At 45.5% G+C, this 26018-nt stretch overlaps 1 protein-coding gene across 1 annotated transcript in view; it reads left to right on the top strand.

Moving 5' to 3' along the window:
• Positions 1 to 26018, top strand: part of LOC116976835 (C-type lectin domain family 18 member A-like) — a 50428-nt gene that overhangs the window by 11772 nt on the left and 12638 nt on the right. The window contains exons 3-6 of the mRNA XM_033026806.1: positions 18533 to 18775; positions 20099 to 20196; positions 21538 to 21659; positions 23603 to 23710. Of these exons, the coding sequence (XP_032882697.1) occupies positions 18533 to 18775; positions 20099 to 20196; positions 21538 to 21659; positions 23603 to 23710 (571 nt within the window). The remainder of the gene's footprint in view (positions 1 to 18532; positions 18776 to 20098; positions 20197 to 21537; positions 21660 to 23602; positions 23711 to 26018) is intronic.

Here is a 26018-nt window from a genome sequence, read left to right as displayed (position 1 = left end):
CCTTGAGCAGAGCTGGTAAACTGAGCTCTTCCGATGGGTGTGCGGGATTCCACACGTTGAGCAAGGGAGCTCTCCCCAGTGGCATGGCCAGTGTTTCACCCTCAACCAACCGCACTCAAACGGATTATCTGATTGTCTATCCTATTGCTGCTCTTGGGAAATCAAATGAATGGAAAATCAAAGCACAGTATTCCCATGAACTCACTTGATTCAATCATTTAATTCCTGTGTTTACTCACAGCAGTGTGAGCAAGTTGGAACTTTAATTCTGGAAGAAGTTGGGGCTTGTGTGACCTTGCCTGCAACAGAGCATTGCAAGAGCTAGTTGTAGCCCGCAGCAGCCCTTTAGCTTGGGGCATTGTTCCAGTCCTGTAACGTTCCCGTTTGAAGAGCCTCGCCCTGTCTGAGTTTGCAAGGGCATCTGACCTTGAATCTTGTTTCATATTTACATTGTTTTACATTATCACTGCTAGGCTGAACACTGCCGTCTGGGCGATAGGGAGGGGAGGGCAGCACGGTGGCGGAGCGGTAAAGTTGCTGCCTTGCAGCACCAGAGACCCGGGTTCGATCTTGACTACGGGTGCTGTCTCCATGTAACTGCATGTGTTTTCTCCGGGTGATCCGGTTTCCTTCCACATTCTGAAGCCATACAAGTTTGTAGTTTAATTGGCTTCTGTGAACTGTCCCTTAGTGAGTGGACCAGTGTATGGGGATCGCTGGTCGGCACGGATGCGGAAGGCATTGAGGCTCCAATCACATCTGTTTTTAAAAACCATTTGGAGATGAACGCGGAGAGAAAAGGTTAAAGGGATGTAGGCCAAATGCAGTCAGGTAGACATTTTGATCAGCATGGATGCGTTTGGCTGAAGGGCCTGTTTCCATGTTACGCCTCCATGTTTTGGACATCCCAGGGAATGTTTTGTTTTTATTTATTTAAGGGAAATGATGGAAACTGGTAAACCTGGCGATGGAGTATAGGGCAGACGTTCCACACTCAAGATGTGCATTTTGTAAGAATGCTCATGCTGTTCAGGGTTTGGTATAACAAACAGTTAGATTATTTGAGAGAGAGAGAGAGAGAGGAGCGTAGCAATTGGAGAATTGTATGCGATCACTAGAAACATAGTCAGCGGGACCTCATGAAGGGAAGAGGGTTGAAGAACGATTAAGTGTGATTGCTCTCAGTTTTATGTTTTTCTTTTCCTTTGTTCTCTGTAAAGACGAGAAGGGATTTAAGGGCCTGTCCCACGCAGATTTTTTTCGGCGACTAACGGCATCATTGACTGACATATCAGGTCACCGAAAAAGTTGCGGCATGATGACGTATTGATGCGCGGCGTTTCAAGTGTCGCAACATTTTTTTTTGTCGCCTCTGGATTTTGAATTGTTCAAAATCTTTCAGCGACCCTGATATGTCAGTCAATGACGCCGGCAGTCGCCAAAAAAATCGGCAAGTGGGACAGGCCCTTTATGTTTGCTCGAGTGGTTTAACTATGAGGAAATGTGGAAACAATGAACTTCAGATGCTGGTTTACAAAGGAGAGACACAAAATGCTGGAGTAACTCAGCGGGTCTGGCAGCATCTCTGGAGAATAGGGATAGGGTGATGTTGTAAGGAAAGGTTGATAAAAACTGGGCTGTGATTTTACCTTTTGTTTCAGTTGATTAGATTAGATTAGATTAGATTAGATTAGATTCGGTTTATTGTCATTCAGACCTTTCGGTCTGAACGAAATTTTGTTTCCCTGCAGTCATACATATAATTTAAAAATGGCAAAAACACACAATCAACACAAATTTAACATCCACCACAGTGAGTTCACCAAACACCTCCTCACTGTGGTGGAAGGCAAAAATCTTAAAGTCTCTGTCTCTTCCCCCTTTGTTCTCCCTCTGCGCCGAGGCGACGGTTCAAACTCCGCTGCTGTTGCTGCCTCCGCCACAACTCCAGGGCCGAGTCGGGTCTCCGCCGCCGCCGCTGCCGCTGCCGCCGCCACAGCTTCGGTGCCGAGCCGGGTCTCCGCTGCTGCCGCCGCCCCCGCTACAACTCCAGGGCCGAGCCGGGCCTCCGCCGCTGCCGCCGCCGCCGCCACAGCCCCGGTGCCGAGCCCCGGTGCAGTTTCAGTTTAGTTTATTGTCACGTTTATAGGTACAGTGAAAGGCTTTTTGTAGTGTGCTAACCAGGCAGCAGAAAGACAATACAAGATTAGAATCAATCAATTTATAGTGTACAGATACATGATAAGGGAATAACATTTAGTGCAAGGTAAAGCCAGCAAAGTCCGGTCAAGGATAGAACGAGGGACATCAGAGGTAGATAGTACTTCAGCACTGCTGTCTAGTTGAGGTAGGATGATTCTGTTGCCTGATAACAGCTGGGAAGGAACTGTCCCTGGATCTGGTGGGGTGCGTTTTCACACTTCTACATCTTGGAGGAGACTTATATACTTTTGGAGGAGAGGAGGCTGAGGTAAGATTAAACTGAAGTGTGAGTGACCTGGACAGAGTGCATAGAAGCCATGCATTTCCCAGAGCGATGGAATTGAGCACCACCTTCCCTATTACCAGGGCAGGATTGCAGGTTAACGGAGCAGAACACTGAGGTTTGATGGTCTGTTGATATCGCAGTCAGCTGGAGTTTCTCCACTCGGCTCATTTACTGCACCTCACTGCACACATCATTCAGCCCATTCAGCATTAAACCAGGTATGTCTTTCGTTTCAATGTGATCCAGTATTTGTGTCAGACAAAGAATGCTAACCAGGAGGTACTGATTTACAGTAATTGGTGACAGTGACGGACTGGGTCTAAAGATATTGGTTGCCATGAGACAAAAGGGGCCCACCCACAACTACAATGCTATCATTTAACAGGGGCCCACTTGCCATCACTTGCTATCACTTCATCAGGGGCCCACTTGCCATCGGGCAAGCTGACACCCTGGCCAGTCCGCCATTGATTGGTGACGAATCGGAGGGAAGCTGAGGAAAAATGTCCACAGGGGTTTAGAGCTCAGGGCCTGAAAGGCTGCTGGAGGCAGAAACTATCGGCAAATTTTACATTATCAGTATGGTAAAGTACTGAATATCAGTACAGTAAACTCTTGTTATAATGGACCATGGCAGGGTGGAGGAGGGGAGTGGTGTCCACTAATACCGATTATCCATTAAGGGATTATCATTGTATGTAGTAGAAACAGACAACTGCAGATGCTGGTTATTACACCAAAGGAGGCAAAGTGCTGGTGTAACTCAGCAGGTCAGGCAGCATCTCTGGAAAACACGGGTGGGTGACGTTTTTGGCTTCTTCAGGCTCTCAGTCTGGAACTGGGCCTGGTATCCAGGTGAGTTGACAGCCCCAGCCTGCTGGTAGCTGGGGGAGAGGCGAGGATTGGCGGAGTCAATGGTTGCGGCCTGCGAGCGGCTGGAGTGCAGGTGAGGGCTGGCGGTGTCTGTGGTGGCCGCGGCAGGCGTGGATCGGAAGACGGTGTGGGCCAGGGTGGTGTCGGCAGCCCAGTCTGGTGGTGAAGGTTGGTGGGTCCATCTCCTATAACCAAAATGCATCATAAAGAGGTTCGTAAAAATGAGTGTTTACTGTACCGGCACTGTGTGCTGTAAATTTAGACTTTAGTTTAGAGATACAGCATGGAAACGGGTCCTTCGGCCCACCAAGTCCACGCCATCCAGTGATCACCCTGTACGCTAACACTAGCCTACACACAAGGGACAATTTTTATACAAACTTACCAAAGCCAAATAACCTACAAACCTGCACGTCTTTGGAGTTCGGGAGGATACCAGAGCACCCAGAGAAAACCCAAGCAGACTCGGGGCAAGCGTACAAACTCCGTACATACAGCACCCGTGGTCAGGATGGAACCCGGGTCTCAGGTGCCGAAAGGCAGCAATGCCACCCCAGAGTTATAAGATTGAAGACTGGGAGCTGGAACTTGGGGCTAATCTCAACAGCCTGGCATGGGCAGTAAGGGCTGAATGGCCTCCCTCAGTGCCATGACCATCCTCGAGTGTGTGAGCACCAGGGATCAAATTGCATCCTGAGTTGCGAAGTGTTTGCGCGCTAATGTCAGCTGCTACAGTAACCTTGTGCTTATAATATCCCTCCGTGCTATCGTACCCGCGGTTCCGACAGTCAAAGTGAAAGACATTCCCTGGGAATACTGTTGAATCCTTCGGAGTCCGCAGTCCTTGCTCCGGATCCATTTCCCGCTGATTGATTGATGGGCATTTACGAGGAGGATTTGCGGAGGGTTTATTTCAGCGGATGGTTTAACCGGTGAGCAATGTGTGGAGTTTCCTTCCTGTTTGTCACTCAGCGGGCCTGATTGATCGGCTCAATGCGGCTATTGCTCTCATCCATGTATTTATAACTTGCAAGCATTGCCTCACCATCAGTCCTCGCTCCAGCTGTTGCCTCTCTTCATATCTTATAGAAACATATAACATTCTTAAGGCATTGGACAGGCTAGATGCAGGAAAAATGTTCCCGATGTTGGGGGAGTTCAGAACCAGAGGTCACAGTTTAAGAATAAGGGGTAGGTCATTTAGGACTGAGATGAGGAAAAACCTTTTCACCCAGAGAGTGGTAAATCTGTGGAATTGTCTGCCACAGAAGGCATTGGAGGTCAATTCACTGGATGTTTTCAAGAGAGTTAGATTTAGCTCTTGGGGCTAACAGAATCAAGGGATATGGGGGAAAAAACAGGAATGGGGTACTGATTTTGGATGATCAGCCATGATCATATTTAGTGATGGTGCTGGCTTGATGGGTCGATTAGCCTACTCCTGCATTTATTTTCTATGTTTCTATGTCAAAAGGACATCCGCAGGGGATATTAAGAATTAAGGGTTGCCAAGATATTGAAGCTGGGGCTGCTTGTTGTTCTCAAAGCATTACGAGGCCAGAACCACGTTGTGTTACTCAGTACCTCCTTAAAGCAGGTGGTCCCTTGGCACAGATATGCAGCTTGTAAGTTCAGTGATACCATGGTAAACAACCAGCATCTGTCTTCAAGCAGCTGTCATCTCGTGCAACAGCCGTGGGAACCACTGCTCTTTTCACCGGCCAACTCTTTTTTTTTTTTTTTTTTTTTTTTTTTTTATAATCAAAAATATTTATTCAAATATTAAAATAGTATTGACAATACAATAAAACAAAACACCACCATAATACAAGACGAACAAATATGCTAAGCAACTGCTAAACAATTATATTACAATCCTTGTCAAGGATACATTCAACCCCCCTCGGTGCCCAGCGGCCCCGGAACTCCCTCAGGGTTCCCGTAGACAGGGCGTATTCCCTTTCCATCCGCACCCGGGCACGGACGTATCCCCGGAAAAGGGGCAGGCAGCCGGCTCGGGTAGAGCCCTCCACCACCCGGCCAACTCTTTGGCAGACTCCTTCAGACAACCCACTCCACCGTGACTCTAAAGAATCGCCCTTGTTGTCAGGGTTGGCCTGCAGTTGGGACCCTGCCTGTGACTCAAGTGTGTGTTTCTACTCCCCTTCATAGAGTGTAGAACAAACAGTACAACACAGGAACAGGCCCTTTGGCCCGCAGTGTCTGTGCCAGCCATGGTGCCCGATTAAATAATTCACGAGACACTTCAAATGCTGGAACCTGCTTCTAGTCTGAAGAAAGATCTCGACCCGAAATGTCACCCATTCCTTCTCTCCAGAGATGCTGCCTGTCCCACTGAGTTACTCCGGCATTTTGTATCTACAGTTTAAACCAGCATCTGCAGTTCCTTCCTACACAGGTGATAGGTGGATACTGGTGAGGGAGGTTTGGTTGGTGGAGTAAATGACAGTTTGGAGCTGAAAAAGAGACAAAAGGATGTCAGATAAGGACAGACGAAGTGAAACCTAAATAAACTAATTCCATCTGCTTGCACATGGTCTATATCCCCCATTACCTGCTGTTAATGTGCCTGTCTAGATCATACCTGTTTCCGCCACCTCCCCAAGCAACTACCAATCCCTGCTTTAAAAATAATGACTTTCATCGTAATACCCTTTAAACATTTCCCCTCTCTCTTTAAACCTGTGCCATGTGGTGTTTGACATTTTTACCCTGGAAAAAGACTCTGACTGTCTCTTATCTTTGCATCTATTCATTTAATATGCTACGAGACCAAGTGGGACCCGTTGGGGCCCTGTCACACGGGAGACCTGACCCCCCAACGCAACCCATTCCCCCAACGCAATATTGTACCACTCACCCATAGCCCCCACGGGAGGCCTGGTCCCCCTCCAAAGCCTCCCCATCCCCTCCAAAGCCTCCCCAGAAATGCACACACTACTCCAGAGCAAGCATTCTGAAGTGACGCACTCGGTGCTGTTCTGAGGGAGTGCTGCGCTGCAGTGACCTGTATTTTGAGTCCCTTCCTAAACTGAGGTTGAACTAGAAAATGTTGGAAGCACTTTGCAGGTCAGAGCATCTTAGTTAACATTTCAAATCTACCCGGGGAAAGAGAAACAGAATTAACGTTTCCGATTTTGGAAGACCTGCTCGGTTAACTCTGTTTCTCTTCCGATAACTGATGTGTGATCTGCTGTGTGTACTCAGCACTTTTACTTTTATTCCACATTTGCAGGATTTGCTGCTGGCTGAGTTTTGATTTCTTAAGCTGAGGCTGTGGTTGACCTTTCAGCTGGATGTTAATGATTCTGTGGCAGTACTTTAAAGACGAGCAGAGGAAGACCCACTTGGTGTCCTGGCCAATAATAATTGCTCCGCCAAGCTCAATTAACCTTAACATTTACTTGGGAATAGTGAGAGATTAATCAAGTTTTTAACTGCAGAGCAGGGAGAGTGCAGGAGAGAGCAAAAGTCTGTCATTAAAAAAAAAAAAGTAGCCGGCAGGGCTGATTAAATAACAAAATAAGAAAATGCTGGATAAGCTCGACAGATTGGGCAGCATCTGCAGAAAGAGTCAACGTTTCGGGTCTTCAGAACTGAAAAAGTATCACAAACCTGAAACAATGACAGTGGCACTTTCCACATATGCCAGACGATTTGGAAAATTCGTCCAACATTTTCTGTTCTTGTTCCAGATTTCCAGCAGCTGCGAATCAAGCCAAGTTGACTTTTTCAGAGATTGAATAACGATAAGAGTGATGACACCAGATGAGAGAGGGTGATAAAAATAGTAGCATATTACAAAAGGTCCGTCTAAAGGAGAGGCAGAATAATTGGCCGAGAATTGCCAGAAGAGAAAAGATGGTGCTGGAATGTGTGGCTTCAATGTAGATGCTATTGAGTTGCGTCCGGCTACTTCCTACAATTCAATCATTTATCTACTCTTTCAACATTGTCTTCTGCTACCCACCAGGTAATAAGTTTCAACAAGCTCATAAGTTCATGTGATTGGAGCACAAGTCTATCTATCTCTGCCTTAAAAATATCCATTGACTTGGCCTCCACAGCCTGCTGTGGCAATGAATTCCACAGATTCACCACCCTCCAACTAAAGATATTCCTCCATCCCCTTCCAAAAGGAACATCCTTTAATTCTGAGGCTATGACCTCCAGAGGCCCAATGCCGTCAGACGCTCATCATATGCTAACCCACTGGGGTTATTCTCGTAAACCTCCTCTGGCCCCTCTCCAGCGGCAGCACTTCCTTCCTCGGATATGGGGCCCAAAATTGCTGACAATACTCCAAATGCGGTCTGACCAGTGCCTTGCAGAGCCTCAGACGCCTATCCCACTTGGACGTCATTTACGCGACATCATTTACGCGTCATGACGCACGACGCGCACGTGGTGGCGTAGGCAGTGATGCACGGTCGCGCGTGGCGCCTCAGGAATTTGGGATTCACAAAATCTTTGCGCGCCACCTGCTTGATGCGCAAATGACGCCCAATTGGGACGGGCCCTCCAGCATTACATCAATGCTGACCTCTTATCAATCTCTTACCTAGAGCCTTTTGGAAGATGACATAAACCTCATCCATTATATTCCACTGTTTAATACTTAATTGCTCTAAAGTTGAGTTAATTTACTGTTTTGCGTGTGAAGTGTGAAAGCTCGCTCATAAGAGAAAGTGAAAAGGTTGCTTCCTATTTACTACAAAGTGTGACAATGTTGAAAACTACATGCTGAACTCCATCTCTCCTCGTTGCTTTATATATTATATTTGAGTTGACTTGTACTTATGTCACTCTGAGCTGATTGGATAGCATGCAAAACAAAGCTCATTGTAGCTCACGTGACAATAATAAACTTACCTTAACTGGAAAACCTTTAAAGGAAAAGACTGTTGTGGAGGCCACGTCATTGGGTATTTAGTTCAGTCTGAAGAAGGGTCTCGACCTGAAACGTCACCAATTCCTTCTCTCCAGAGATGCTGCCTGTCCTGCTGAGTTACTCCAGCATTTTGTGTCTATCTTTGGGTATTTTAAAGGTGCAGATTGACAGATTCTTGATTGTACTTTTGCCTTGTGACCACGTGAATTTTTTACGTGTGCTCCAGTTTCCTCCCACACTCCAAGGACGTACAGGTTTGTAGGTTAATTGGGTTCGGTAAAATTGTAAAAGTGTCCCTAGTGTATGGGGAACGTGGGCGGTGCGGACTCGGTGAGCCGAAGGGCCTGTTTCCACGCAGAATCTCTGAATTAAACTAAACTAAACAAAATAGGCTAAATGTTCTACAGTTTACCTTGCAACCAGTGGAGCAATTTAGAGGTTGGAATTAGTGCATAAAATGACACATTTGTGTTTGGGGTTATTGGAGTTAGGACAACTTGCAATTACAAGTTGGCTGTCGCTTATTCCACACTTTCGGAACCCCCGGCACACACATGAAGCAAAACAGTCCTTGTAAATCCATTCACTATACTGTTTTGTTACTGGCAAGCAAATCGGCGGCCAAATGCGAACACAAGCTCCCAGTCATCGCATGTGGTGTTGATGCCAGATTCATTGTACCCATTAGATCTGAGGAATGTGAGTGAGCCCTTTGAGCCAAGTGGTTCCTTCCTTGACACTGAAAGATTTAATTGGAAGGCAATCTTCAGAGCTGATGCTTGCAACACAACATGGCGGTAACCTAGTAACAGCCCCTTCCTCATTGATTTTCTGTTCAGGGATGAGGAGTGGGTTGGGGAGGGGAGCTGTCAGTCCGTAAGGTACGAAGAAAAGAAGATAAATATTTGAGGTGAAAAGGCCATTGGGATAGTTGGCTTCCTGGAATACAAGTGAACGAACTGTGGACAATTTCTGGAGTACAATTATATCCTTCCCAGAGAGAGATCTGTGAACTAAAGTTAATAATTCATTGGGAAAGAGAGGGGGGGGGGGGGGGGATCTTTGACCAACTGGCTTGTGCAGTGCACCAGAAGCCTTATTGCAACTGGAGGTACAGCGACAGGGAGGGAAGGTCCCACACACAAGGTGTTTCACATTGATCAGTTATTAGGTTGGTGTCTCTTGCTACCTTACTGGGGTTGAGACCCACTCAGGACCACAAATGCAAAGTGTAATTGAAAGTCCAGGTCTTCAAGGACATGGGCGACTTGCGCTGTGGAGTGTACCTATCCGCAGTGTAGTGGTGGATACATGCAGAGCCCTACAAAGGCTTAATACTGAACACAATAGCAATACAATTGTAGGGAGATACTGCAGATGCTGGTTTAAACCAAAGATAGACACAAAATGCTGGAGTAACTCAGCGGGACAGGTAGAATAGAATAGAATAGTTTCTTTATTGTCATTGTAACATGAACCATGTACAACGAAATTGTAAAATGTCAGCCAGTCAGTGCACCATTCAAACATTTCTAAAAGCTAACGATACATACAAAGTAAAATATTTAAAAAGATAAACAACTCAAATAAATATCATAAAAATAGCACGCATAAACACCCAGCCCTACATCCTTCTGTCGATTTCATGTATGTATGTATCGCCCCTGCGTTCCTTGGCGGCTACATTTAGTGCCTTTATAGCAGTGGGGTAAAAACTGTTTTTAAGTCTGTTTGTCCTTGTCCTTGTAGATCTGTACCGTCTGCCTGACGGTAACAGTTCAAACAGGGAGTGTCCGGGGTGGGAAATGTCCTTTATAATACTCTGGGATTTTTTGATGCAGCGGGAACTGTGTAAGTCCTCCAAGGTAAGGAGAGGGCATCCGACAATCCTCTGGGCGTTGTCAATGGCCCTCTGGAGCGCTTTCCTCTGAGCCGCTGTGCAGCTGGTGTACCATACGCATACACAGTATGTTAGGAGGCTCTCAATGGAGCACCGATAAAAGGACAGCAGCAGTCTCTGAGTGATGTTATTCTTCCTGAGCACCCTCAGGAAGTGCAGTCTCTGCTGGACCTTTTTCAGCAGCGCAGAGGTGTTCACGCTCCACGTCAAGTCCTCCTCAATATGGATTCCCAGGAAGCGGAAATCCGCCACCCTCTCCACCCAGTCCCCTCTGATAATTAATGGTACCATGTCCGTTTTATTCTTCCTGAAGTCTATTATTATCTCCTTGGTCTTTAAGGTGTTAAGGAGCAGGTTATTTTCTCCACATCTCTGGATAGAAGGAATGGGTGACGTTTCCGGTCAAGACCCTTCTTCAGACGAGAAGCAGTCTGAAGAAGGGACTCTACCCGAAATGTCACCCATTCCTTCTCTCTGGAGATGCTGCCTGTCCCGCTGAGTTACTCCAGCATTTTGTGTCTAATAATAGTAACACACACTGGGATTAGACAACGATAGGCTGTGTGATTGTGACCCAAAATTAGTCATTAACAACAAAGGATAAAAACAAACCACGTGGTGATCCTTTGGGATATATGAACATGTCTTTCTTTGCCTCGACCATCAAAAAAGCAGGCCTTGATCATAATCGTACGGAATTATTTCAGTGCTATTGCTAATTGAATAAAGATCAGTGCTCACCTGGTCGATCTGTTACCATCACGTGATCATCTCATTATACTATAGAGTAATGAATGAATACTTTATTGTCACATGTGCAAGTCACAGTGATATTCTTTGTTTTGCATACCCAAGGTAAGCAAAGAGTCGCCACATAAAGGTTATAAAGACAAAGTTATAAAGTATCCACACTAGCGTGGAATCGGGGCCCCTTCAGCCCAACTTGCCCACACCGACCAACGTGTCCCCTCTACACTAGTCCCACCTGCCTGCGTTTGGCCCATATCCCTCTAAACCTGTCCTATCCATTTACTTGTGTAAATGTTGTGGTGGAGATTTTGAGTCGCTGCTTTCATTCTCAGTCAGTCCGAGTATAAAACCCCAGGTGTGTCACAGGGCAGTGGCAAGGTCACCACAATTGCACACTTACCACGTTGCATATTTTGTATCCAAATGTGTTAATTCATTGGTTTTGCTGTCATGTATACCGAATCACAGTATAAAAAAAAATTAAAAACATTTGTTTTGCATACCCCCTGGTTAACAAAAACATGAGTGCAATCGCAACCATACACATCTATTGCATTTAATGCAAAGAGAAAGGAAACAGAGTGCTGAATGCAGTGTTTCACTTACAGAGAAAATGCAGGTTTCAAAGATGCGCATCGGCCGCAACTAGGTAGATTGGAACATCGTGAATGCATCCTCAGTATACAAGAGATCTATTCAAGGATTTGTTCACTGTGGGAAAGAAACTGTCCTTAAATCTGGTGGTACGGGCTTTCAAACCTTTGTGTCTTCAGCCCGACATGGTAGGGGAGCAGAGGGAATGACTGGGATTGAGTGGTCCTTGAAGGGTTACTCTGAGAGAAATCTATTGGGATCATGTTTGATTAATTAATCACTTGTTCTTATATGTGTTTGACCATGCTCTGGTCCAGAACATGTAGTGTTGTTAAGCCCCTTTTAGGATGCAACAAGGGGGCAGAGAAGGAGAGCAGAAAATGCACATGGCCATTGTGAAGGAGTTGGTGAATGCCGTCCAAGTACCAGTCAATGACAAAGAGGCTGTTTTCAAAGAAGGGGATAAAATAGGCAGTGTCAGATATGGAGCCGGGTATTGTATAATTTCATAAGTAAAACAATGGCACTGATTAAATATTATGATTAAAATCTATGAAAAAATCTGCTCACATTCCAAAGTGGAATTTTGAATGTGGCCAAATTCCTTCATGTCCTTGTGGCAAAAGGTGAAACGTGATGGGCAGAGGCAGCAGGGTCAGTGCGAGAGTACTGGGCGGCCACTGAATATGAAGGTCACACATTTCACGTCAGGATCGGAAGGTCAATGGTTTAAGTCTCCCACTTGAGCCACCATTCAGACCTGGATGGTGTTTAACAAGATGTTTAACAAGATGTCCTCTCCCCTCTCTGATAGCCGTTCGTGTTCGCTTGGAGCAGTTTCAAAGCGGCCATTTCTCTCTTGTGTACTGCCTGATATTAGAGTTTGAGAAACCTGCCGCACAGTAACTACATTTTTGTTACTTTATCCATTGGGGTGTGACGACCTTCCCACCCATTTTAAGTGTTGGTGCAAGGTTTCCATCAGACTTCAGGGCATTCTAACGTTGTATAAAGTGCCTAATAAACATTAAGCCTTTAGTTTAGTTTTGAGATAGAGTGAAAATAGACCCTTTGGCCCATCAAGTCCACGCCGACCAGCGATCCCTGTGCACTAGCTCAATCCTACACACTACGGAAAATTTATAATCTTTACCAAAACCAATTAACCTACAATCCTGCGTGTCTTTGGCGTGTGGGAGGAAACCGGAGTACCCAGGGAGAACCCACGGGGAGAACGTCCAAACTCTGTACAGACAGCACCCCTAATCTGGATCGAACCCAGGTCTCTGGCACTGTAAGGTAGCAACTCTACCGCTGCGCCACCGCTCCCTAACAGAAATAAATGACTGGTTTTCCAATACTTATAAAACATAATACAAGGCCATTCAGCCCATCGGGTCCAGGCATTACAGTCCCATTCCCCAGCTCTCCTCCTTATTTGCATGTCGGTTTAAGAGTTTAGTTTAAGTAGGCATCATATTCAGCACAGACCTTCGACCCTCTGACCTTGATGTGAAATGTGTGATCCTCATATTCAGCACAGGCTTTGTGGGCCGGAGGGCCTTTTCCTATGTTGTACTGTTCTATGTTCCCTGAACAACTGCGATTGATTTTCTCTCCCGTCCCATCAACGCTCCTCTGATACTTCGGCCACACATGTACACTAAGGGGCAATTTTCAACACCTATTTAACCTACCTGTATGTTTTGAATGATAGATCAGTCATGATTGAATGGCGGAGTAGACTTGATGGGCCAAATGGTCTAATTCTGCTCCATGAACTTATGACTATGTTGAAGTGTTTTTGCAGAGGTTCAAGTGAGTTATTCAAGATCATAAGATGGGATATGTAATGATGTGTAGACTGGAGTGAGGTGGATATGGGATGACAAAAGTGAAAATCAAATGATAAATGATTTACGAACAAGAAATCCTGTATAGGTGACGCAGTCTGGAACATATAATGAAGACAATGATGCATAGACAGGCAATATATGCACTGAAAGGCTGTCTACAAATAACAAACATATGAACAGATACTTCACAAAACAAAGGATAGCAATGCATGTGAAGGAGCAATTGGCAGCTTTAAATGAAGTGACTAGAGTTCTGATACGGTACAATAGATCTTTATTTATCCCAGGAAGAGAATTGAACTGCCAACAGTCATAAAACACAACAAGGTACATGAAACATGAAATTAAAGTGACGAGTGGAAAGGTTTGGGGATGTGCAATGATTTTGGGGGGGGGGCTGGATGTGAGTCTATCCCATGACAGAAGGGGGAGGAGTTGTAAAGTTTGATAGCCGCAGGGAAGAAGGATCACCCGTGGCATTCTGTCCTGCATCTTGATGGAACCAGTCTGTTGCTGAAGGCATTCCTCAGGTTGACCAGCATGTCATGGAGGGGGTGAGTAACCCTTAGCTTCTTTAAATGGAGTCTGTGAATAAATGAGTAACAGTTGCCATAAACTCTGTACAGTTGCATCAGGAGTGACTGCTGACTTCAAACATTTACTGTGGAGTTAAACTGGGAGATCTTTGTCCCCAATAAACCGTGACTGTAGTAACAAAGTAGGTAACTGTGCATTTCAATTATCAGCCATTGCAGTTACAAAGTGAGGAACTCTTGCCCTCGTTGACCAGTGACAGTAACTACATAAAGTAACCCTTGTCAAAGAAGGCAAAGAAAGCATAAGCTCTCCCCCACATCTTCACCCTCGTTGTCATACTAGTTTGCATCCTTGTACCCCTTCGTTATCACCTCTTCCCCAGCCAACAAAGGGCCATTATGGGCTCTACCCTTCCTTGGTCATCTGTTGCCGACCCTGCTTTGTGCTGGCCTTTAGTCTTATGTCCAGATCCTTCCCCTTTACTTTCAGTCCGAAGACTGAAGAAAGGTCCTGACCCGAAACGTCACCCATCCTTTTTCTCCAGAGATGCTGCCTAACTTGCTAAGTTACTCCAGCACTTTGTGTCTATCTTAAGCATATTGTATGCTTGCCTTCCTTGCTAGGGGCATTGAATATAAGAGTCAGGATGTCATGATGCAGCTCTACAGAGCTTTGGTTCGGCCGTATCTGGTGTACTGCATGCAGTTCAGGTCATCCCATAACAGAAAAGATGTGCAAGCTTGGGATAGGGTGCCGTGGAGGAGGTTTACCAGAATGTTGCCTGCATTAGAGGGTTTCAGCTACAAGGCAAAGGTTGGGTAGTTTTTGGATTGTTTTCGCTGGAGTGTCGGAGGTTGAGGGGAGACTTGATAGAAGTATATACAATTATGAGAGGTATAGATAAGATAGAGAGTCAGAACCTTTTTCCCAGCGTGGAAATGTCCAACTCGAGAGGGCATAGTTATAAGATGAGAGGGGGAAAGTTGAATGGAGATGAGTTTCTTACACAGAGGATGGTGCAGAGGTGAGAGTAGAATGCATTACCAGGGGTGGTGGTGGTGGTGGAGGCAGATACGATAATGACGTTTAAGAAGCACATGGAAGTGCAGGGAATAGAGGGTAATGCCCCTGTCCCACTTTGGAAACGTGAACGGAAACCTCTGGAGACTTTGCGCCCCACCCAAGGTTTCCGTGCGGTTCCCGGAGGTTTTTGTCAGTCTCCCTACCTGCTTCCACTACCTGCAACCTCCAGGAACCGCATGGAAACCTTGGGTGGGGCGCAAAGTCTCCAGAGGTTTCCGTTCAGGTTTCCTAAGTGGGACAGGGGCATAATGGATCACGTCCAGGCAGATGAGATCAGTTCAACTAGGCATCACGTTTGGCACAAATATTGTGGGCCAAAGGGCCTGTTCTTGTGCTGTACTCCTCTATGTGATATCCATTGTGGTATCCAGTGGTATCCATTGTGGGGGGATGATTTTTTTGTCTAATGTAATCCTGTAAGTCTGTGTCCAAGATGGCTGCCGTGAAGAGAGAGTGGACGCTGGTGCGCTTTGGCTGCCGCTGCTCTCTCTTCACATTGTGTTTTTGATTTTCTGTTTTTGGACTGAATTCTGTTTTTAATTTGTGTCTCTGTGATGTCTTTATTACTTATTTTATTCTGATTATATGTTTTTATTTCTATTAATCTATGTAAGGTGTCCTTGAGATGTCTGAAAGGCGCCCATTATATAAAATTTATTATTATTATTATGTTCTATAAACAGTGATTGTACTGATATATGCACTTAATGAATGGCGACAGCATTACATAACACTTAACATGATCAATAAACAGTGACTGTGGTTACACAAGTGAGTAACCTTTACCCTCAATAAACAGTGAAAGTAAAGTTACATAATGGGCCTTAACACTCAATAAACAATGACTGTAGTTTCACCACAAGTCAACGTAGCTGTCAGTAGATAGTGACTGTAGAGTTACATAGTAATGCTTACCCTTAATAAAACAGTGAGCATAGTTAAAAGGTAGCGCAAGCTGAGGAGGTTTCCTCTGTCACATGCTCTGGTTCCCTCCCAGATACATGTTAAGGTGTAGGAAGGAACTGCAGATGCTGGTTTGCATTGACGATAGACGCAAAATATTGGAGTAACTCAGCGGGACAGGCAGTATCTCTGGATAGAAGGAATGGGTGATGTTTCGGGTCGAGACCCTTCTTCTATTTGATGTCCCCTATGGTAGGGTGATCCAAAAGATTAAGATGCATGTGATTTGGTCGTATGGATTCAGAACTGGCTTACTAATAGAAAACGGGGTTGTGGTGGAAGGACAATATTCGGGCTGGATGCCTGTGAGCAGTGGAGTTCCGCAGGGATCTGTTCTGGGACCTCTGTTGTTTGTGACGTATAAATGAATTGAACGTCAATGTAGACAGATTGGTTCGTAAGTTTGCAGATGACACCATTTCTGGGGTTGCAGACTATGAGGAAGTCTTCAGAGATTTTAGAGATAAAGCACAGAAACAGCTTTGGTCCACCGAGTCCGTGCTGACCAGCAATCACCCCGTACACAGCACTATCCCACACACTAGGGACTAATTAATATTTTAGCAAAGCCAATTAACCCTAAAAATCTGCCATCTTTGGAGTGCAGGAGGAAACTGGAGTCCCTGGAGTAAACCCACGCGGTTACGGGTTTGAAGTAATAATGTACAAGCTCCGTACAGACAGCACCCGTAGTCAGGATCAAACCCAGATCTCTGGCACTGTAAGGCAGCAACTCTACCGCTGTGCCACTGTGTCGCCCAAAGTCTGTCAAAGTATGCAGCGGGATATCGATCAGCTGTCGAAACGGGGGAGAAAAGGCAGATGGAGTTTAATCCAAGCAAGTGTGAGGTGTTGCACTTTGGGGGTTGAATGTCAGGGGAAAATATACAGTTAGTGGCCAGACCCTTAACAGCATTGATGCACTGAGGGATCTTGGAGACCAAGTTCATAACTCACTATAGGTAGCAGCACAGGTAGAAAGGGTGTTAAAGAGGTGTATGGTATACTTGCCTTCATTGCTAGGGGCATTGAAGGGTCAAGACCCTTCTTCAGACTGAGAGTCAGAGGAAAGGGAAATGAGAGATGTAGATGGTATACAGAGATTATATGGAAGAAAGGAATGAAAGATATGCAAAAAAGCATGGTCGTACAGCAGGAGGAATTACAGAAGGGGTGCAGTGAGAGGGGATGTTGGAGAGGGGAACTTCTTCAAAGCAGGCATACCTTGAGGAGATTTCACAGTGGAGTAGACAGAATGTATAGTGCCTAATCTTTACCTCAATAAACAGTGAAAGTAACTCTTAAGGGTCTGTCCCACTTGGGCGTCATTTGCACTTCATTTAGGCGACAGGCCGGTAGTGACTGACGTGCTTCGGTCGCACGAAAATCGTCTAGCAGTTGTGCGCCAAGTGCTCTTGAGGGGCCTGCTTCATTTGGGAGCCATTTGCGATGTATGTACTTTGTCCGATCTCCGTGGCAAGGATTTTCCCAGTGAAAAAATTTCAAAACTACGCGTGCTTTATACCCGGGTGGTCACGCTCAATAGACGCGCAAATGGTGCGCCGACAGCATACGGACAGAGCATGGTAACGGACGATGATGCATAATAAATTAGCATAGGCAATGTTCGTGCGTCACCACTCGCTACATGTACGTCAGCGTGCGCAAGGGATACGTCACGCAGGTGGGGTGCGAGGATTTTGAGCATTCCAAAATCCTGGAGCGCCGCGCGTTACCGTGCGTCACTGCATACGCCACCACGCGCCATGCGCGTCTCACGATGCTCCAAGCAATTTTTAGGATGTTGCATGAATGACGCGCAAATGACGCCCAAGTGCGACGGGCCCTTAACTCTTGATATCAGTGACTGTAGTTATGCTTGCCTTCAATAATTACATAGATTAAACCTTGATCTCATTAAACTTACTGTGGAGTTATATAATCAGTAACCATTATCTGTAAACAAAGACTGGAGTTCCACAAAGAGTAATCATCACCCTGTGTAAACTGTGACTGCGGAGCTACACTGTAGGTAAAACTGATCTTCAATAACAGTGAGTGTTTTACGATGAATGGCCCTTGCAGTGACTGTGCTTACATGACGAGTAACCCTTACATTCAAATAGCAATCTGACCGTAAGATAGATAGTTTGTTTCACTGATATCAGTTGATTGATAACTATAAACCTGGCTATCTCAGGTAATCGATGATAGACACAAAAAGCTGGAGTAACTCAGTGGGTCAGACAGCATATCTGGAGAAAAGGAATAGGTGACATTTTGGGTCAAGTCTGAAGAAGGGTCTCAACACAAAACATCACCTATTCCTTTTCTCCAGAGTTGCTGTCTGACCTGCTGAGTTACTCCACTTTTTTGTGTCTATCTTTGGTTTAAACCAGCATCTGCAGTTCCTACCTGCACATTCTATCTTATGGATCCATTGCTTATCAAAAGAGCAGCACGGGATCATCTGGAAGGGCAAACAGGTCGGAGTTTAACAGCTAATGCAAAAGATACCGGCCATTAACAATGGGGCATGAACCCACATTCCAACCTTTGCCTGGGTCTTCCTGCAGGATTGGAGTGAGAAGCTTGCCTGGCTGGCACAGATACGAGCGAGCAGTTGCCAAAGAAGTCCCCAGGACCTGTGGCGTCCAGTGGCGGAGGAGGAGGAGGAGATTGGCTGGAATTACCACACCGCTGTGGACGGGAGAGTGTCTGTCTCGGATGTCATCGACCTGTGGTTCAGGGAGGCTCAGAATTACCACTACCACACCGGCCAGTGCAAATACAACACCTCTTGCCAGCACTATACACAGGTGGGTGCCCAGGAACTGACTCTGTTTATAGAGGAGCACATAGGCCTACAGGCTGGAGGGCAGTGTTAAAATAAAATAACTTGTTTGTCCAAAAATATAATTTATTGATAATATATAGAGTACATGCACTCTCCATCTTGCATAATAAGCTGCTTGCTTAAACACGCACTTAGGTAGGCAATACTTGAAACCCACTGTCGCACCCGTGGTCTCCGCGCCAGAGCTCCCCTGTGGTCCCCCGTTTCAGAGCTCCCCCATGGTCTCCATACCAGATATTGCATTGTGGTTCCCCGTGGTCCCCGCCTCGCAGCTCCACCATAGTCCCCTCGTCGAATAGTAAATTTACGTGTACGCAGTAGCACCTCCTCCTCCGACTTACGTAATATCTGTAATGTCATAGAGTGTCGGGGGTTGTGGGGAGAAGGCAGGAGAATGGGGTTGAGAGGGAAAGATAGATCAGCCATGTTTGAATGGCGGAGTAGACTTGATGGTCCGAATGGCCTAATTCTACTCCTCGAACCTATGAACTTATCTGACTTACACAAGGCTCCACGGGAAGTAATCCTTGTGTAAATTGGGGAGCGTCTGTGTAGGCTATCAGTGCATGTCTTTCCCTATGATCATTGTATCTGTAATTCAGCATATTCTCTTACAATTCGTCAACACCGCCCATGTCCTCTCCTTTAACAATGCAATTGTGAATCATTTGAGAGGTTGTTACAAAGGGCCCAGCCCCTGTGAACAATGGTGGCAGGACACTAGACTGTTCTCATTCCCCATTAAGTCTTTGCAGTGGCGACACTGAGCTCCAGCGCGTACCCTCTACCCTGACCCGAAACATTACCTAGCCATATTCTGCAGGGATGCTGCCTGACCCGCTGAGTTACTCCAACATTTTGTGTCCCTGGGAATATGTAATTCTTTAAACTAGACCAACAAGTCCCCCACCCAAGTCGCAGTATTCACCCTACAAACAGTTAACAATGGACTGTTTCCTTTATAATCCTTACTTTTTCACATATCCTTCATTCATTGTTCTTTATCTCTCCACATCCAGGTCTATATATCTCATTTTCATTATCCCTAACCAGTCTGAAGAAGGGTCTCGACCCGAAACGTCACCCATTCCTTCTTTCCACAAATGCTGCCTGTCCCGCTGAGTTACTCCAGCTTTTTGTGTCTAGCAATAGTAACACACACTGGGATTAGACAACTGTATGCTCTGTGTTGTGACCTGGAATTAGTAATTAACTGAACAAAGTTTTAACGAGCATCTGCAGTTCCTTCCTACATATGTCTAACTTTCTGGTGTTTATTTCACAGCTGGTCTGGGCCACCTCGAGCAAAGTGGGATGTGGGAAACACACTTGCCTTCACAATGACAAATGGATGATGGTTGTAGTCTGTGCCTATTCTCCAGGGTAAGAGCCTTTTTACCATAAACTCACTCATTCCAGAGGGACCCAGGAGTCTTTATCATAAGGCCATAAGTGATGGGAGCAGAATTAGGCCATTCGGCCCATCAAGTCTACTCTGCCATTCAATCATGGCTGATCTATCTCTCCCCTCCCAACCCCATTCTCCTGCCTTCTCCCCATAACCACTGACATCTGTACTAATCAAGAATCGATCTCTACCTTAAAAATATCCTTTGACTTGGCCTCCACAGCCTTCTGTGACAATGAATTCCACAGATTCACCACCCTCTGACGTATGTGACATCTTGCCTCTAATAGCCTTCAACATCCCACCATTAGTCACAATACTGCTATTCTCTTAAACCCAATGGAAACAGATGCATTCTTCAGGAGCTAATTGATTGATTCTGGGTTGTGAATCAAACAGCTCATTAATCTGCTCCAATATATTGTTTATATTGCATGTTTTTATACCAAACAATTCATTTCTTATGTTATTACATGAATTTGTTTTCTCCTAGACCTTGTATGTACCAGTACCTGGCAAGTTTACCTTTAATTTCTGACATCAGTGCCTGCAAATGTATTTTTAATTTCTATACCAATTGTGTTTGGAGGTCTTAATCAAGGATGAAGCTTACTGCTTTCTACTTTGCATTTCACATGCTATGTCTTCACTCACTCACTTAACCTGTCAAATACCATTTGTAACATTTCTGCTTCCTCTCATCTTTAAAAATGGGGAGGGATTTTGAAACCCAGACTAATGAAGTAAAGGTCTTCTTCTCTCACTGTTCTCCACACGCTGTGCGTGGAGGCAACACAAACCTTGCTTTCTAGCGAGAGGGTCGTCTGACACAGAAACAGGTCCTTTGGCCCAAGATGTCCATGCTGACCATCAAGTACCTATCCACACTAATTCAATTTACCAGCATTTGGTCCATGGCCTTCTTTACCTTGGTGAATCAAGTGCATGTCCAAACATGGCACAGGAATTAGTCTGGTGCAGCTCATATTAACACTATGGACAAAGAAGCTACGCAGTCAATGTTCCCTTAAGTAACTATGGTAAATTTGCATGGATAAATTCATTTTTGAAGACTCGACAATGAAAGCACCTTTTAAGTAGGATTAGTGGTATACAAGTACAGACTATTTCCCCATTACAAAGTGTTACATTGTATCTCATTACATATGACAATAATGAACCAATACCAGTACCAATATATCACCCGCATCCCGGTTTACACAGTGTCCAGGTTCCTAGCTTACACTTTCAGATTAGAATGGCTAGGATTGAAGTAATGGTTTAGACTCCATCTTACCTCCTTCTTCTTGATTCAGAGGAAACTGGGAAATCAATGGGAGAACAATCATTCCCTACAAGGAAGGACCTTCATGCTCCTTCTGCACTTCCCGCATGTCAGGCTGTTTTAAATCCTGGGACCACCATGGAGGCCTGTGTGGTGAGTACGTGTTACCTGTTGTACCGTCGACTATCTAATTAACTACGGACTTCATTTTAACAACTTCTGTTGGTACATCCTGTAATTGGCAGTGTGCCCAAGGTATTAGATGCTGTGAACCCTTCTCAAATGGGTCTTATTCGTTAAAGGGGACTGGAAGGATAAATATACATTGTGGACACAAAACTGTTCATTTCAGGTCAATTCTGAACAGTGTTAACCAAACATTTGAGTTTTCGAAATACCTTTTGCAGGGTGACTAAAACTAATCACAATACTTCAAGTCATAGTGTCACCAAGTCATACAGCGTGGAAACAGTCCCTTCGGCCCAACTTGCACATGCCGACCAACATGCCACATCTACACTAGTCCCTACTGCCCGTGCTTGCCCCATAACCCTCTAAACCTAAGATAGACATAAAGCTGGAGTAACTCAGCGGGACAGGCAGCATCTCTGAAGAGAAGGAATGGGTGACGTTTCGGGTCGAGACCCTTCTTCAGACTGGTTAGGGATAAGGGAAATGAGAGATATAGACGGTGATGTGGAGAGATAAAAAATGAATGAATGAAAGATATGCAAAAAAGTTATGATGATAAAGGAAACAGGCCATTGTAAGCTGTTTGTGGGATGCAAATGAGAAACTAGTGTGACTTGAGTGAGGGAGGGATAGAGAGAGAGAGAGAGGGAATGCCGGGGCTACCTGAAGGGAGAGAAATCAATATTCTTACCACTGAGCTGTAAGCTGCCCAAGCGAAATATGAGATACTGTCTATCTTCGGTTTAAACCAGCATCTGCAGTTCCTTCTTACACACCAAACCTATCATATCCATGTACCTGTCCAAATGTCTCTTAAATGTTAGGATAGTACCTGCCTCAGCTACCCCCTCCGACAGCTCGTTCCATACATTCACCACCCTTAGTGTAAAAAAAGTTACCCCTCAACTTAAGCCCATGTCCTCTGCTTCTTGATTCTGTCTTATCCATTTCCTCTCAAAGCGTATTCCATATTCAGACCACCCTCTGTATGAAAACATTTTCCCTCTGGTTCCTATTAAATATTTCCCTTCTCGCCTCAGTTCTAGATAACCCCAACCTTGGGGGGAAATGGCCATTGAATTCATCCAGATCTCTCTGAGACTCATGGTTTTGTGCATCTCCAGAAGATCACCCCTTAGTCTCTTACGATCAAGTTAATAAAGTCCTAACTTGCCAAACCTTTCTCTATAACTCAGCCCCTCGAGACCTGGCAACATCGTCTTAAATCTTTCCTGCATTCTTCCCATCTTAATGTCATCTTTCCTATTACAGGGTGACTAAAACTAAACATGGTATTCCAAGTGTAAGCTCACCAATGTGGTGTAAAATTGCAACATAACGTCCGTGCTACTACACTCAATGTCCTTCCTGCTGAAAGCCAGCACGCGAATAACAATAATTTGTTTCTTACACAAATCATTACACAACTCCCCTTGAATTTATGTGTCCAGCACAGTTTCTTTATGAATGATATGAAGGAAAAGAAAGGCATTAAGTTACATGGACTCTTTGAAATCTGATAATAGTGACTCTCTGAATGACATAAAGGAAATCAAGCGTATTAGGGAATTTCTTTGTATCAACATGTGTGTAGAGGGTGAAGGGAGGATCTGGGGAGAATCAGTGTCATTGCTAGAAGTGAGGGACTATGGAGGGATTGTGAGCCCCATAGCCTGCACGTTGGTACATTATCAATCTCACTGTTGAATGAGCAGAGGAATTCAACCGAAATCACTAATTTTGGCTCATGGCAAATTTTTGGAATCTTACTAGGCAAAAGCTTTCTGCCGCGGTTCCTACATTTCAGGTTCGGCTTAAGTTAAGGACACAGTTGGTGATGAAATACCTTTTGGGATTTTGCATGGTTGTGATGGGTACTATGTAGATGCAATCTTCTCTTCCAGAGGTGCCGAGGAATCCATGTCGGATGAGCTGTGGGAACAGGGGCCAGCTGAACGTGACCTCGTGTCGATGTGAGTGTCTACCCGGATTCACTGGAAGATATTGCCAAGGTACGTACAGGAAATCAGACCTGTTCACCTCTTGGGTACTGGTTTGGGGGGCAATAGGCCAGAATGGTGGAGCAACTGTTGTTGCTGCTACCTCGCAGCTCGAGAGACCCAGGCCCCATCCTCCAATAGTCTCTGCGTGAAGTTTGCACATTGCTCCTGACTGATGCAGTTTCCTCCCACGTCTCAGGGATGAGCTGGTGGGTGAAGTGACTAAAATAAATCACCCCTGGTGTAGGTAGGTGGCAAAAGAATGAAAGTGGAATTGATGAGCATATAACAAAGGGTAAATTTAGTTTAATTTACAGATACTGAGCGGAAACAGGCCCTTCGGCCCACCGAGTCCGCGCTGACCAGTGATCCCTGCACATTAACACAATCCTACACACACTAGGGACAATTTACATTTTACCAAGCCAATTAACCTACAAACCTAAACATCTTTGGAGTCTGGGAGGACAACAGAGCACCTGGGGGGAAAACCCATGTTCCCGATGTTGGGGGAGTCCAGAACCGGGGGCCACAGTTTAAGAATAAGGGGTAAGCCATTTAGTACGGAGACGAGGAAACACTTTTTCACACAAACAGTTGCGAGTCTGTGGAATTCTCTGCCTCAGAGGGCGGTGGAGGCCGGTTCTCTGGATGCTTTCAAGAGAGATCTAGATAGGGCTCTTGAAAATAGCAGAATCAGGGGATATGGGGAGAAGGCAGGAACGGGGTACTGATTGTGGATGATCAGCCATGATCACATTGAATGGCGGTGCTGGCTTGAAGGGCCGTATGGCCTACTCCTGCACCTATTGTCTATTGTCACGGGGAGTAGGTACAATCTCTATACAAACAGCACCCGTTGTCAGGATCGAACCCAGGTCTCTGGTGCGGTAAGGCAGCAACTCTACCGCTGTGCCACCGTGCCGCCCTAATTGTCGGGAGAGAATGGGACTGAAGGGATTGCTTTTGTGGGAGCCACCCTGGACCTGGTTCGCCCAATAGTCACCCATGCTGTAATAACAAAATAGAGATGTCTTTATATTTGCTGTTCCGTTTTTACATGAATAAGTTATTTGCTGTTAAAGACCAGAAGGCACACAGTTAATTTGCACCTGGCAAAACCTCCAAATATAGTATCGATCCAATAATTGTCTTCATGGTGCTGACTGACATATAAATAAGGGCTGGACTCCAGGGATAAGGGCTGGCCTGCAAGTTTAATCCATGTGAAGTCTACTATCCAGCTCCAGAGATCTGAGAGGTCTCAGTTTGTATCGCCAGTGGGAGATGGAGCATCAGCAGTACATTAAACTTGGGATCATGTTCGGCGCAGTCATTGTGATCCAGAGGGCCTGTTCCTGTGATGTACTGTTCTAAAGATAGACGCAAAGTGCTGGAGTAACTAAGTGGGTCAGGCAGCATTACTCCTGCGAAAATGGATAGGTGGTGTTTTGGGTTGGGACCCTTCTTCAGACTGAAAGTGGGGTGGGGGGCGGGGAGAGCTCGAGGCGAGAAAATATCAGTGCTGGTCTTGTCTCGCCTCCAGCTCATTCCACGTCACCTCCCACTTCCAGTCTGAAGAGGAGACCCAACCAGAAACCAATCCTTCTCCAGAGATGCTGCCGGATCCGCTGGGTTACTCCAGTACTTTATCTTTTGTATAAACCAGCATCTGCAGTTCTTTATTTCTACATTGTGGTGCACTGTTCTATGTAAGGGTAGCCGGTGCATGGAGCACCTCTACCTGCTGGTTCCCCACCCTCCTTCACCCCTGTTCACACGCCATCCTGACCTGGAAATGCATTGTCATTCCTTCATTGCCACGAGGTACAAGCCCTGAGGCTCCCTCCCCAACAACACTGTGTAAGTGCTTTTGTCAGGTCAGGGGCTAGTGGGAATGACAATAACACTGGCCCATCCCAACATTTGAGAAAAAGCCATGGTATTATAGACACAAGTGTTGGAGTAACTCAGGGGGTCAGGAGATAAGGTTGGGTGATGTTTTCTCTGGAGTAAAAGGACGGGTGATGTTTCGGGTTGGAATCCTCCTTCTTCATACCTGAAACGTCCCCCATCCGTTTTCTTCAGAGAAGTTGTCTGACCTGCTGAGTTACTCCAGCATTTTGTGTCTATCTTCGGTATAAACCAGCATCTGCAGTTCCTTCCTACATAAGGAATTGGCTGTAGTTTTTCTGGATTTCAAATCTCTTTGGACTCCGAGTGCTGCCACCCACATGTATATCGAGCAGGGATGTTTAGTCTATTAATTGGAATTCTAAATACTAAGACTGGACAGGAAGGAATTTGTTTTATTGGACTT

The sequence above is a fragment of the Amblyraja radiata genome, chromosome 9 (genome assembly GCF_010909765.2).
Source record: "Amblyraja radiata isolate CabotCenter1 chromosome 9, sAmbRad1.1.pri, whole genome shotgun sequence".
In the NCBI taxonomy this organism is placed as follows: domain Eukaryota; kingdom Metazoa; phylum Chordata; class Chondrichthyes; order Rajiformes; family Rajidae; genus Amblyraja; species Amblyraja radiata.
This window is presented reverse-complemented; position numbering and strand designations above follow the sequence as displayed.